Source organism: Asterias amurensis, chromosome 6 (genome assembly GCF_032118995.1).
Source record: "Asterias amurensis chromosome 6, ASM3211899v1".
NCBI classification, from domain to species: Eukaryota; Metazoa; Echinodermata; class Asteroidea; order Forcipulatida; family Asteriidae; genus Asterias; species Asterias amurensis.
This window is the reverse complement of record NC_092653.1, coordinates 15485904-15500756: the sequence shown is the minus strand read 5'-3', so window position 1 is coordinate 15500756 and position 14853 is coordinate 15485904. Positions and strand designations below refer to the sequence as shown.

Genomic DNA, 14853 nt, shown 5'->3' with positions numbered 1-14853 from the left:
TTGAAGCGCAGCCTTGCACTTTTTGATTCATCCTTCATTATTTGAGTTTTGCATTTTGTACATGTCGCAATAAAAAACTCTAGAAACAATAGCTACAGTCGGGGCAGACACAAGTTCCAAGTGAACTTACAAAACTTTATTTTTGTCAGAACTTGAACTTTACACATGTCACCTTCATTGAAATGAATCCTATCATTTAAAAAAAATCAATTCTTTGTTCAACCCCAAAAATCATTTACAAATTTACCCAGTCAGTTTCCCTTGTGGTTTATATTTACAAAAAAAAATCAAGATAACACTTTAAGTTCAGGGTGATAAATGAATGGAAATTTATTCAACAACTAATTAAACGTACATACTGTACACGTAAGGTACTTGAATTTTTGTGTGTTGTACTGCAAATTGTCTCCTGGTTGGCCCCCACAAATTGTTTCCTGTAACCCTCACAGCCACTCGAAGCCTGCTCACTGTCCAAAACATTTGTTGTCAGTAAATTGAAAAGGTTCTTTACCAACTGCATATTTCACTACTATACCAACAGAATTAAAAGAACTTACTAAAAGCTCTCATCAAATCTGCTTGCCAAAAATAAGAATCCCTACATGTTCCCGTACTGTTTTTTACTTACTTGTGAAGATGTTAATGTGTTTCTTTAAAAAAAATTGTTTTCCCAACCTATCGACCCTCATTCCCCCAGCATGTTACAAGAAACAAAAATATTTGTTTGTTTGGCGTTACTTGCTAACTTTCAATTATAAAAATTTGCATGTCCCTATACAGTTAGTCCAGTTGTTCATTGTTTAGAAAACACTTTCCTAACAAAGTATTAGCCAGAGGGGTGTCTGGTTGTCTTTTTAGCCACCCTGTTTTATCTGTCATTTACATGTACATGTGCATGTATTTTAAGTTAACAATTTTGACACCCAGTTTTTAAATTTTTAACAAATTTTGACTCACAAATTACCAAATCCTGATTTTACCTTGTTTCCTAATGCAGTCATAAACATTTATTATTAACCAGTAAATTAATTGTAGTGGAACTCTGAATATTTAAACCCCCTAAATTAACCAAAACACCAGTTTTTATTTTTTTAAAGTAACTAGTAATATAGCTATATGCCAATCATGCTTAGGGGCATAGTGTTATCAGCATCCACAGGTTCGGATATTGTGTTGCTGTTTGATCGTAAGATTCAAGGGTCCACAACTTCCATATCTAATGTAATGAGGGCGTAGAACTAGCGCTGAGTGAAGTAACGATATTGAGCGCTGTACTTGTATGGTTTGGAACGTCCACGGCCCCTGTTGAGAAACAAAGAAAGGTGAAAGGATTCTTAAAGAGGCATTGCAAGGACAAAGCACTTAAACTAGAGCAGATTAGGCAAAATGTTGAGACCAATAATGTCTCACTCCATAGCAGAATTAGAAGTCCCCTTGATCCAGTAGATATAAGTTCTTATCAGAGCTACAAAAACTTTCCTAATCTACTTCGCTGAAGTAGACAAATAGCTGGACAGTTTTTACAGGGACAGTTTACACAGCAAATGTTATACAAGCAGAAGGACATTTTCTATCTGAGAACAATAACTAGGGATGAGATTTGCTGATGAATGTGAAAATTCCTGAAAATGGCTCTAGGCCTGGGTTTCCCCCTTATTCTAGACCCAGAATCTCCCAGATATTACAATTCAGGTTTACAGACTCTGTACATCACCAGAAAGACAAAACCATGGGTTTGTGGACACAGTGTTAATTATTTCTCTCTCCCTTTGGTGACTGCTTTACTTCTCAAATTAATTTGATGTCTCAAGGAGGTTTTGAGAAAAAAAAAATCCTGAAGTCAGAAAAAATCCTTCGAAATTACACGTCTGTAGTTTTGTTATGGTAATACCTGGCCAGTCGGATGAACATCTTCTCTCGAGCGAATTCTGATGGTCCCTCCGCCCCCTCCCCTTCACCCTTTGTCTCGAGGAACACGTCAAAGCACATGAGTAGACGCTGAAGCTGATTGGACAGCAGATAGTCATGTGACTTGGCTGTAAAGAGCTCATCGTAGTACAGGTTTACCTCGGCCTCCATGTCCTGTAGGATTTAAAAGTCAATTTGAAATAAGTTCACTTGGTTTCCAGTTGTTGTCGTTTTGTCTTCTATCTGTGAAGTTCAGTTTCTTTTGAGTCGTCCAAACTCGAGTGTTGTCTTGCAGGTTTTTAATTCTTCATCCATTGCAAGTTCTTAACCCCTAACAGTCCAAAACTCAATTCAATTCAACAAACTTTATTCATCCTTAAACGGCAATTGCATTAGTAATTTGGAGTTCAGGAGAGTCTTAAGCCATGATTAAGAAGGTTGTATGACTTTGTAGGATGTTGGGCCAAATAGCAATTGCTTGTAAATGAGCAGACGTATTTTGGAAGTTGGGAAGGTCTGTAGCTAAAGACATCAACATTCAACTCGATATTTTATTTGATGATGTTGAATTGAGGACTGCACTAGCTATTAACTGATCATGCTTTACATGGGATCAGGTATCCCACAACAATTCAGGTATTGAGTTACCGTAAGGTGTTGGGATTTTGTTAGTTGAGGAAGGAGCCATGTTGAACCCTTAATTTGTTGGAGTCAGTTTGGCACAGGGGTGCCTTGTTGCGCCTTCCACCTCTTGGATCCTGGTTCGAATCCTACCAGGGGCACTTTGTGGATTTGGTTTTTCAGTCCCTACTTGACTTGGGCTTTCCCTGGAATAATTCTCTGGGGTTTTCCCCCAACATCTAAAACTGAAATGTCTCCATTGTCTTTTCACCTTGTCCAAACTGAAAAGGCTTTGACAAGTATTATCATAGATGATAGATAGATAGATAGATAGATAGATAGATCTGTGTGACAGTTTATGACTGAGAGTTCTTTGACTGGTTTCCCGCTTACCCTGATGTTATTGTCATTACTGCTGTTGTGGTCACCAGTCTGGGATACCCCAACGACGATGTGTGGTGGGCAACGTGGGTAGTCGACATTCAACAAGACGGCAGCACTGAGGGTGGCTGTGGGAACAAGTAACGGATGGTGCGAATAATTTAAACTGCAATAATAGTTAACATCGCTTTTTTACATCCGTCAGGCATCTTAAAGTGCTCATTTGTTTTTTGTGAAATTATGCCGAGCTATGTTTGAATTATTGAGACCACTTTTTTTCATGTATCAACATGCAAGGATTTTTAAGATGATGTTAGTAGCTTGGTGAAATTGGGGTAGTTTGGTGGAATTCCGTTAGGTTGGTGAAATGTGGGGTAGCTCGGTGAAATTGAGTATTTTGGTGGAATTGGGGTAGCTCGGTGAAACCTGACTTTGTTTGAGACTTACCAGATCCTCTGGTACACGTTGCTAAAAAGAAATACTGATACTGCTCCACAAGGTCCAAAGCCGGTGATCCAATTACAAACGATAATGCCTAAAACAAAAAGAGAACAAATAATCAACCACAAGGGAAACTGACAGGGTACTTTTAAGGAGTAGCTATAAATAGCAAACTTGCGGGTAAACCATGTGTGTAAAATCTCTCTTGGGAGTGGTGTTGGCTACGAGAAGAACCGTTTTGGTCCTGACGTTCGAACAGTATACTCTGCTCGTCTTCATGAGGATGGGTAACTTTGATTCAATGTTTTGGTCAGCAATGAAAATTGACTAGAACCATTTGAACCTCCAACCTCTACACTCAGCTATCTAGCCCTATTCCCAAAAGGGACAACCTCCCACTTTAGGAGACAGTCATTTTTTTTCAAACTTGACAATTTCTTAATTATTAAAATTATATATTTCTTGTGATGAAACCAAGGATGCCTTATAAGGAGGGTTAATTTAAGTTCTCTTTACCTTGTACTCTTCCATTGTGATGGTCTTCCATGAGGACAGTCTGGAGGCCACCTTGGCGGGGAACAGATTCATGGACTGGGCTTGTATGGGTACTGTGTTACGCTCTGTCATAAAATATCAATCAGATTTTATTTTGTTAGTGAGTCCGGACACAGACCTTTTAAGAAGGATAACATCAAGATGTTAAACCTTTCAATAATATTCACTGCAAGCTGTTGTATGGTCGGTGATGCATGGGAGTTGCAGGCCTTGAAAGGATCCACAGGATCCAGACTAATTGTCGTGTTGCCCCGTGCTTTTGCTGCTTTGCAAGACTCCAGTACAAGTGTACATTTTCCTCATATAAGTGCCCCTGACCAGAGCGAAGTTGTTGTGCCCCTTCAAGAACGAAGTCCAAGGCCTTGAGTTGGCTGCTGGCTGGATGTGTGTGCATTGGAGTGTCTCAGTGTTGTGGTGTAATGTAATTGAGGTTGGGTTATAAGTTTGTTGTATTAACAGTTACATGGATTTGTGTGCTATCTAGCCAAGGTACGATTCAAATCAACTAAAGTGAACTTAGCTGATCTGTACTCACCGAGAGATGCCAGCTGCCTGGTCAGAGCCAGTCTAGCCCGTGTACGAGACCTGAGTGCTTTCAGGGTGGACTCCATGTGACTGGTGCTGATGGAGGTCTTTGCATTGGGCTCCTGACAGTCCTGGGGTAGGAAGTCCAGTCCAGAGAGCCACTGGGCCCAACGGTACGGGTAGCCAGTTTTCTTGATGTAGGCGCTCATAGCATCCATGCTGTCAGGAGAGAGTTGTGAAATATACAGGAATTGGTTATAGATTTTTTTAGCTATTGATCATCAGTTGCATTAAGTCTGCGGCGACAGGGTCCCCCGTTTGATTCGCTGCACGTGCTATATAAAAATTGATCCGCTGTGTGCATCCCTAGACCTCGAGTCTGCCAGTAATAGACCGTTTTGGCTACCCCACTTACCCAAGTTTGCTGAACTGATATGCATTGGTTGTGTTGGGTGACTCCATACCAGTGTCATCTGGGTACAGACAGCTCAGCAGATGACTTGGAGATAGAAGATCGCTGAAAGGAAAGAAAAGCAGATGTAGTTTTCCCAAAGCACTTTTCGCTATCTTTTCTATGAGGGATCGCCCACTTCAACTTGAGAGCTTTACTCAACTAATTTGGGCTATCAACCTAAATCAACTGCTACCAGGAGCTCAGTGCCACCTATTCCTAAGGCTGGAACAGGGTTACCCCCTTTACAGTTCATAAGGATGTAGGCTTGGGTATCATCAACCCGAAGCCTGGCTGGTAGAGCAGAATACACTACCTTCCCAACTTTTTACGAAGCATTTATGGTTAAGTGTCTTGTTCAAGGGCACAACATGACATGACCAAATATCAAACCCACACTCTGCTGCTGGCAACACCACAGCTTGGGTCTGGTGAACTTTATCGCTCAGCTACGACATGCCACAAAGACCAAAAGTTTGCAGAACGTGCAAAATTCAAACAAGTTTAAGTGAAAATGCGAAGGAAACTATGGTCAAGATGAACATTGTCGGCATGGAGCCACTAGGGGGCGCTATTTAGAACACTCTGTCTTATTTGACATCTTTGGAGATGACGATTCTACCATTCTACAAAACCGACGGTCCTACTAAACCAAAGAATCCACACTAATATGACAATATGATTCAACAATTATTTCCCAACAAATGTTACTTCTTGGCGTACCTAGCACAAGCTGACGTCTGGGCCGAGGGCGACAATTTTAACTCCACTCCTACGGTCACGACGTGGAGTGACATCAAGTAGGAGAATGTTAAGGTCAATACGGAGCCATCTACAGAAAACAAACAAAATAGTTTGATTAATTGTCTAGTACCTGGACTTCTAAAACATTCATGCTTTGATCCTGTCCAAGACAAAGAGAATCATTAGGTGTAATGCTTTAGTATTTCTTTCTGTGAGACAGAGATTGTGTGAGGTTGTATTGTTCGTCCCACACATGCATTTGCACAGTAATGTCGACCTTCTGCTTGTTTCGCGATAAACTTATTGGGTTTTTTACACACAGAATATCGAGATTTGAAAAAACTTTACACAGGTTTGAGGTGTAGAAGGTATTTGTTGGTATCAGAGGCGTTCGTATTCATTTCTAAAGGTATGTTGTGATTATTTCCAATCACTTTTGTAGCCTAGTTTCCCTCTGAGACGACAGTAGATTATTTTGAGAAAACAATTAATGGTCGCTTCAAATGCAAACAATTTGTTTCATTTTTTGTGTTGATCTCTTTTATGTTTTCAACCTCAACACTTGAATTTGGTTAAACGCAAACGCAACAACTGTGAAAATCTTTCAAAAAAGTTTCACCTTTGCACTTCAGGGTCATGATGACCTGCAGTGGATGTTTACTCAACAGCTTTTCCCGTCTCTCCTCCATTTTGTTGCCGATGGTTTTCCTCCTTCGCTTCTGTGCACAAATTCAAAACGAAACTGTAACTTTACATGAAAGCTTCATTTGCGAAGTTCCCTTGAAGCTAATTATCTCCTCTTTTTCTCCTCATGTTCTCATTATCCCTTGTCCCAAAATACCACATCTCCTCATTTACCGTTTGGCAGATGGAGATTCCTTGTAGCTCTTTCTTGCACCAAAATTATCTCCTCTTTTTCTCCTCACATTTTCAATATCCCTTGTCCCAATATACCAAATCTCCTCATTTACCGTCTGGCAGATGGAGATTCCTTGTAGCTCCTTCTTGCACCAAAATTATCTCCTCTTTTTCTCCTCACGTTCTCATTAACCCTTGTTCCAAAATACCATATCTCCTCATTTACTGTTTGGCCTCACCAATTGTATCCACCTGTACGCAATTCCCCTGTACACACATTGTCCCCCATACACCTGTTGTCCCAGGACTTGAATTTCATTCTTAAAGGGGCACAACAATTTTCCTCTGGCAAGAGGCATTTCTTTGAGGAAAATAAAAAACATATTGGAAATTTGCAACGGGCACCACATTTTGAGGCCTATTGTCTAAGTGTCTATGATCTAATATACCCATTATCCTAATATACTCATTGTCTCCTTATACCCATTGTTACCGATTGAGTGAGGGTCTCCTCATTATCCGAATCACTGTCTTCCTCCAGTACTGGTGAGATTGACCCGGCAGACGTTACAGCGTCTTGATCTCCGGCAATCTTCAACGACATCGAGGAATCTGCAAACCAATGTAAAAACACAGATTAGAAAAGAAATACCCCAGGTCTAGAATCTTTTTCAGGCTGGGATAATACCGAACTACAGTGTGCACTTTGTATCCATTGGAATTAAAAACGCATTCTTGCATAAGAGAGGTTTGCTGTTGTCTGATTGGCATCCATATCACTTCCGATAAAACTTCCAATGGTCATAAAATTTCTATGGTCACAAAGCTTCCATATTCACACAGCTTCCATGGCTGCCCAACCTTCATGGCAATGCAACTTCCATGATCATAGAACTTCCATGGATTGTGAAACTTCTAGTTCCACAACTTCCATGTCAACAGATCTTCTATGATCATACAATTTTGTTGTTATTTATACAACTTCAATGGTCATACAACTTGAGGAGCCCAAAGCTTCCTTAGTACTACAACTTCAATGGTCATACAACTTGAAGAGCCCAAAGCTTCCTTAGTACTACAACTTCAATGGTCATACAACTTGGAGGGCCCAAAGCTTCCTTAGTACTACAACTTCCATGGTCATACAACTTGAAGGGCCCAAAGCTTCCCTAGTACTACAACTTCCATGGGTATGCAATTTCCATACTTCATCAATGCCCCAAAGCTTCTATGGTACAACAAGTTTCGTGATTATGGAACTTCTATGGTCATACAACATCGATGGCCCTAAGATTTCCTGGTACTAAAACTTCCATGGCTATGCATGTATACCTCTTGCTTCCTGATAAGCGCTGGCTTGTACGAACAAGATGTAGAGTGGTCTTGGTAGAAGCTTGGCGGTCTGGTGTTGAGCTTTGATCTCGTGTATCGGCATTGACAGGTACTCTTGTACTGGGATTGTAGCCTGTGGGGATAAAACACAATATGATTTGTCTCAAAGTTCATCGAGAAATATTTTAATCTGTTTTTTTAATAAGTGGCTAGAGAGAATTGGTTCTCAGACAAGAGATCTGTTTGGCTGTCACTATATTTGTTAAGTTTCCAAGTCGATTGAGTGGCCACCGTAAAGTTATTTGTAAGCTTATACAAATTTTGTTTGTGTCCATTTTATGAACAACACTTTGAAAACCAATGATGTAGCAGTTGTGTCAATAGTATTTATTTATATATCAATTAAAAATCACTGTGTCAATGATGGACTAGAAGTGCTCAAGTTTGTCGAATACAAGATATGTAAAGAGTTACTCAATATTTATATGTTGTTCATTTGTAATACAAAGTGTACCCATGATTGTGTCTGTGCTCAGCAGCAAGTTTGGGTTGTCATGGTTGTTTAATATTAACCATTAATTGTCCTACTGCTCTACTCAATAGTGTAGGTACATTGTGCCAACCTTAAAACTGTACAGTAAAGGTATTTGCTATGGTCTAGCATAGTTAACTTTATACTTGATATGTGATGGCTTTGTAAAGGTTCAAGGAGAGACAGTTTTGTGGCTAGGAGTGAGCTCACTCAATGGGTTCCCCTACCTTTAAGATGCTAGCTAGCTGTGGCTGCAGACTGTCCAGGTACTCCTCCTTAGAATTGATCTCCTTAGCCAGGATGTCCGTATTGCTCTGGCACTCCTTGTACTTCTCAGCAAGCCTGCATTGAAGATGCAAATGAAGATGCATTTCAAGAACCATTTTAAAAAGCCACAAACTATGGAGCACCTCCTGAGATGCCCCCTACTGGAGCAAGAATGCAAATCTGAGGACCTTGCAAAGTACAGTGATATTGCTAGGAGCTGTGTCCAGTTCTGGCTGAAACACAATATCTAGTGTGTGGGCACGATAACAAGAAGAAGAACCATGAAGGATATTTCAGAAGGGGGAAGGTATCCTTTCTCCTGCTTGGAAGAGGGATGCTAATCTATAGCAGGCCTCCCGCGCTTAAAACTCCATTGATTGCCATAAAATACAATTATCAAATTAATCATTAAAGGGTTGATACCTTTAGTGGGTCAAGTTTTTGTCCATGACATGAATCCCTTCTCACTGTGAATGAAGATATTGTATGTATATAAGTTTCAGCTTCATTAGTCGTCAAGTTTTTTAGGTAAAACTATAAAACTGACCTCTTACGCTGCTCGAGTTCCCAGTCCAGCCTGGCTAGTCGTTGCTTATGCAGATTTTTCTTGGTGGATTTGGGGTTTGTGATCTCCATCGGGGCCTCACTGTAGAAGGTTTCCAGGTCAACGAGTTCGATGTCTTCATCTTTAGATCTGCAGGAATAAAAGGGGACATATTTATAGTTTCTTTTCGACAGCAAAAGCAATGTTATTGCAGAATAAAAAAGGCCTGGAATTTGCATGGAGGCCCTGGTCTGGGCTTTGGTGACCGTTAGATGAATTCACACAGACTTGGAGCATAATCTTGTTGTGCTTAGCTACATTTTATGCTTAAAGCTGCTACTATGAAATTGGGCCCAGATCACCGAAATCCCTGTATCTTTATAAAGTTTTGAAACGTTTCTTTCAAATCAAAATTTTGAAATATATGTTGGTGTCACAGAGTGAAATGAAAGTAGCGAAATTACTCCAGATATTATGGTAAATAACATAATATATTTTGTGAATATACTCGTTTCTTATATAGTGCTTTATCACACCCCTAAAGGGTGTATCAAAGCGCACAGTATTTTTTTCTGCAAGGTATGTGGAGCTACGATTTGAAGTAAGAGACCTATTCATTTAAAGCACCGTGTAATGGTTTACAAGGTGCTGTGGCACAATATGCAGGCAATCAAACCAGGAACACCGAGGTGAACCCCTTCTCTTTTAAATAAGTGTACTGGGTTCTTTTACATGCGTTACACAACACTCGAGACCAATGGCTTTTTGTCCCATCGGAAGGACGAACCAATGGTTCAAGTGTCTTGCTTAAGGACACAAGTGTCACGACTGGGACTCGAAACCCATACTCTGCTGAACACTGAACAGAAACACCAAAGTTGCAATTCGGTGCTCTTCACCGCTCGGCCACGACACTTCTTGAGAAAACCCCCCAACAAATTACTGCCACTGTCATACTTGAATTCCCGACACTTCTTGATCTCCTTCTGTAGGTGCATGACTTCGTACAGTAGATTCTGCAGCTGTAGGTGCAGGCTGTCTACTCGCTGCTTGCCCAACATCGTCTTCTCCCGGGCGCCCTTGCAGCGCAGATGCGAGAGGCGGTTTAGCTTTTTCAGCGACACAAAATGCAAGGATGCTGCCATGCGCTTCTTGGCAATGAAGGACTCCTATGAATAAAGAACAAATAATCATATATAAGTGGTTGCTGATGAAATTAATATTATTATCTTGTCTCAGGCCTGTATGCTTTGTTTTTTAAGGGGGCAGGGGCACCCAGGTATTTTCTCCTCTGTAAATTTCACTTGCAGTTTTCAAAAAACATCTCAAAACTTTCCTGTTCAATGATTGATTGCTTCGACTGTTTTCCCATTATCAGTGCCATTATTTATTTGCTTATTTTTTTAGTTTCTTGTAAAGCGCTGTGGTACGTTGTTTACGAGCGCTATATAAATGTATCTTATTATTATTTTTATTATTAAACAAAATAACTGTTGGATAAATATCAGATAGTTGAAAAACAGTAGTAGTGACCTGACCATGCAATCTATAGTCTAGTTGCGATAACGTGCGGGAGGAGGGTTACGTTATTGCATTTTTTTATAGTCACAATGATGACACTAGTCACCCAGCCGTCGATTTTGCCAAACTCTTCCTATACTTAAGAGTAATCTTAGGACCTACAACGGGTCCCAACCCTGCACTGTACCATGCAGACATTAAAATTAATCCTAAGTTAGGACGAGTTACTCGTCCTAATTCGAGATAGGATCAATCCTAGCGTTTTGTGAAATCGGCTGCAGGCTCAGTAACCACCTTGTTCTCAGTATTTCCAGCTTTGGCTTCTTGGATGTCGTCCATGATCTGACGTAGGCTGGTACACTCACTGCGGTGGAGTTCCAAGTCCTTCTGTGCATCTCGTTTCTCTACTTCTTTCTCCTCGCTATACACACCAGAAAGATCCTTTAATAAAATAGCAACAACTTATGTCAAAATAAATTATAAATATTGAATTTGAATATTTTTCAACTGGTAACTTAATTTTGGTATATTAATAGTGTTGTTGGGCTTAGCAAGGTAGAAAAATTAGAATGGGCTTACTTTTTGTCCTTTTAATTTAAATTATAAAGCACTCTGGGAATGGGCCCAGGTGTCGGAAATAAGTAACTTTCCGTACGTTTTTACATTACATTTTTTACAATGCACAATCAACTCGCTAAATAGTAAAAAATACAAACCTGTGATAACGAGTTAGAATCTTGCGATCGCTTCAACTTCTTGAGCTCCTTCGGTGGCGACATCTTGGAAGTCTCTCCATCTGTTTTGCTAGTGATTCTCCGTTTCTTTATGGCAACAGTTGACATTTTAAAAACATCTAAAGTTCCAAACCTTTTTGCAAGTCCAACTAACTTCGAAGTGTCGAAAGCAAGTCAAAACGCTGGCCGCTTACAACTTACAGTGGCAACTCCCTTAGGCCTTACACTTACAGTTTATCAATATAAACCACAAGTTTACAGTTTACACAGTGCAAATTTGGAAGCTCATACATACACTAATGGGCTGATTAGAAAGCTATTAACCAATCTCCTTTCCTTTTGTATACAAGCTTCCCATCAACTGAGTGAAATAATCCGTCAAGTGATTCCAATAATTGTTGTAAACTGAAATTTTAAGACGAGGAGATAATTTTCTTGTTACGCACGGAACGTAGTGAATTTAACAAACTAAAAAACAAATGACACTTGGTGGCGCTATACATACGGCTCTGTTTTGGAGCCATAGCCGGTTGGAGACCCTCCACCCCCCCCCCCAAAAAAAATTAAAAAATATAGGGTTTCAGTGGTAAACAAACACAAAAAATGTGCCAAATAGTGACCTGCTAGTGTTCTTGACATCCAACTTGATGTATGTTGGATGGGATTGGTCACCCACAAATTGGTGAACGGCAAGGAAATTCATGGAGGTACACCTGAGTCAGTGATATCTCGGAATACTAGGGGTGGGTTGGGGGTGCCGTGTGCGCCTTATCAGCCCCCCCCCCCCCATATCACCAAATTACGGGAGAGCGCAGCTGGCGTCCCCTAGCCGCACATTCAGAAAATTCAGGAAAGAGTATAATAATGCATTAAAAGGCGGTAAAACTTTTTGGGTCTGCCTCTCCTTTCTTACTTTAAAGATTTTTTTAACTTTCTGGCTTTATCGTTATTATTTTTTTCATAAATTTGAATAAAATATCATTGACCAAATTAATTCAAAGGGAGAACTAGATTATTCGGCTGCATAATCGTGAGCAATTTAGCCACCGTAATTAATACCGCACCGCATCCAGACCATAATAAACAGCTACTAAAAAAACTTGCACTCACCCCTAAGTAACTGTACCCTTTTGCATAAAAGACAACATTTTATTCCATAGACCATACCTCTGGGCACACTTCACTTTTGGAGGAGGCTAAATCGGTCCACTAATTAATACATAATTAGCCGCTCGAATACACGCCATTTTCTACACACTACGTTAACCGTATAGCACAGAGACCACCTTTGACGTAAAGTAAATACACCCTTCACGGTACATAAAAAACGGAATATTATTTCATAATCTGACAGCTCATACCCATAGAGCTATTGCTCTATGTTCATACCTCTAGGCAGACTTTATTATTATTATTATTTTTATTTTATTTGGGGGGGGGGGGGGGGGGGACTGATTCGGTCCACTAATTAGTATTACGAATAGCCAGTAGACGATCAGAGCATACTGATCGAAACGTCGAGTTAGAGATAGTCAGTACATGGTATTACCGCAAACCTTTCTATATTGTATTCAATCCACCATGCAAAGTTTCAAATCCTACTTAATTAAAATTAGCCCTTGGAATACACGCCTTTTTCTACCACACGTGTCACTTCAGAGGGAGCCGTTTCTCGCGGTGTTTTATACGTGATGACCATTTCTTCCTTGCTCATTATCCAAGAAAGTTTTTATACTCTGAAATATTTTGAGTAATACCAATTTAGTGCCTTAAACCGGTTTTGTAAACTAAGTAAACCGCTCTATGAAATTGACCCCGCCCCTGGACGTAAGTTACATTCTGCCTCGTTTCAGAGGTCACCAATCATAACACAGAAAGTAAAAGCCCGCGAAGTTTCCATTGATTGCTACTACTACGAGATCGCAGTGATTAAAGACCAGCGCTTTCAAGATCCAGTTTCTTTGTTATTTTGGGTGTGGGGCTTGCATGCTCCCTTGGCTAATTTGAAAACAAACACTGCATGGTCCAGTGGACTCGTTGCTACGCCATGGTTGGGAGTGCTTGTGTGGATCCCAAGTTAACTGTAAAATGGACGGCACCATGTTACTGTAAAATGGCTGCAGTTAGTCGAGAGTGATTTGCCTTACTTTCATTAGTGCAATTTGTGATGTGTGCTGTGCTTTGTGAGTACTCTTTTTTCTTCGATAATAGGTGTATTTCATCTTTTTTCCTCAGGACTCCTAGACCTATACTACAATACCCAGTGGCGTAACCAGAGGGGGGCAGGGGGGCCGGCGCCCCCCCCCCCCCGCTCAGAACCCTTGCCCCCCCCTCTTGCCCCCCCCCTCTTGCCCCCCCATATGAAATCAGAGATAAGTATATTCTTATAGGCCTTATATATAAATCGTTTAAGGCTGCATAAAATGCTGCCGTAAAACGGAAAACTTTGTTTCATTATCAGTAGGCCCTATGTGGACTATAACATGAAAAATGCGTGGAAACGCGCGCGCGATCGTATTGGCGGTAAATGTTTGTTGTGGTTTTGCGGTTACAGAGAGTGCAGGATGTGACAAAGTTCTGTTAAATAAGTGGTGGTCTGAACGCAGACCAATAGCTCCGTAAACACAAAGTCAGATCATGGAGGTAGACATTTCTACCTCCATGGTCAGATGCACTACAGAGAAATTTACTACAGCACAAAAATGGCCAGCGAAAAAGGTTGCTTAGACCATTTCTTCTCCTTTGAAGCAAGCGGTGCAATTGAGAGGTAGGCCTATTATTTTTAAATATCCGTTTCGTAACTAAAATGTGATTATTAAACACCCACAATTTCGATCCTGTATTTTTGGCTTACACTTGTTACAATAAGGCCGAGTAAAAAAAGAAACATGTTTAGTGTCTGGGTTTCTCAAAAATAAGGAAGGAGGAGGGGCTTTTTATTTTTTATTTCAAGATGGTCGCCATTAATGTCAAATATCAACTGTTTTTTTTCTGCTGCTGAAATACACAAAACATTAATGAAACAGTTTGGTCAAGGCATTCAGACAAGACATTCAGATTTTTATTTTTTTTTGCTGAGATCATTTAAAGTAACCCTTTTTCAAAAATAAAAAGAAAAAAAAAATGTGCATAAAAAAACTTAAGAAAAAAAAAGAGGTGTCCTGTATAAAGGAAGCGGGCGGGGACGCTAAACATTTCTATTTTTCTATTTTTACTTGGCCTAATATTATTATGTTTTGGGTATTTACACACCCACAAAGCCTAGTTGAGAATACCGTGTACAACTCTAAATTGGTACTTGTTGACCACAGTTGGTAATTTAATCCTTTTATACAGTCAAAAAGTTTTATCTTATACAAAATGACATGTTCTCTAAGATTTTGTTGTTTTCGCAATCTTTTGTTACATGCTGACTATAGACTGTTTTAGAACTGCATTG

At 40.1% G+C, this 14853-nt stretch overlaps 1 protein-coding gene across 1 annotated transcript; it reads right to left on the bottom strand.

Moving 5' to 3' along the window:
* Window positions 1-243: 243 nt before the first annotated feature.
* LOC139939014 (THO complex subunit 5 homolog A-like) lies at window positions 244-11865 on the bottom strand. The gene is made up of 16 exons (XM_071934724.1): window positions 11397-11865; window positions 10975-11121; window positions 10117-10328; window positions 9163-9309; window positions 8576-8690; window positions 7817-7949; window positions 6978-7096; window positions 6246-6345; window positions 5606-5714; window positions 4847-4948; window positions 4442-4650; window positions 3868-3971; window positions 3358-3445; window positions 2923-3038; window positions 1892-2082; window positions 244-1302 (listed from the first exon to the last, which is right to left on the bottom strand). The coding sequence occupies exons 1-16, from the start codon at window positions 11520-11522 to the stop codon at window positions 1239-1241; spliced, it is 2082 nt and encodes a 693-aa protein (XP_071790825.1). The 5' UTR covers window positions 11523-11865; the 3' UTR covers window positions 244-1238.
* Window positions 11866-14853: the final 2988 nt, after the last annotated feature.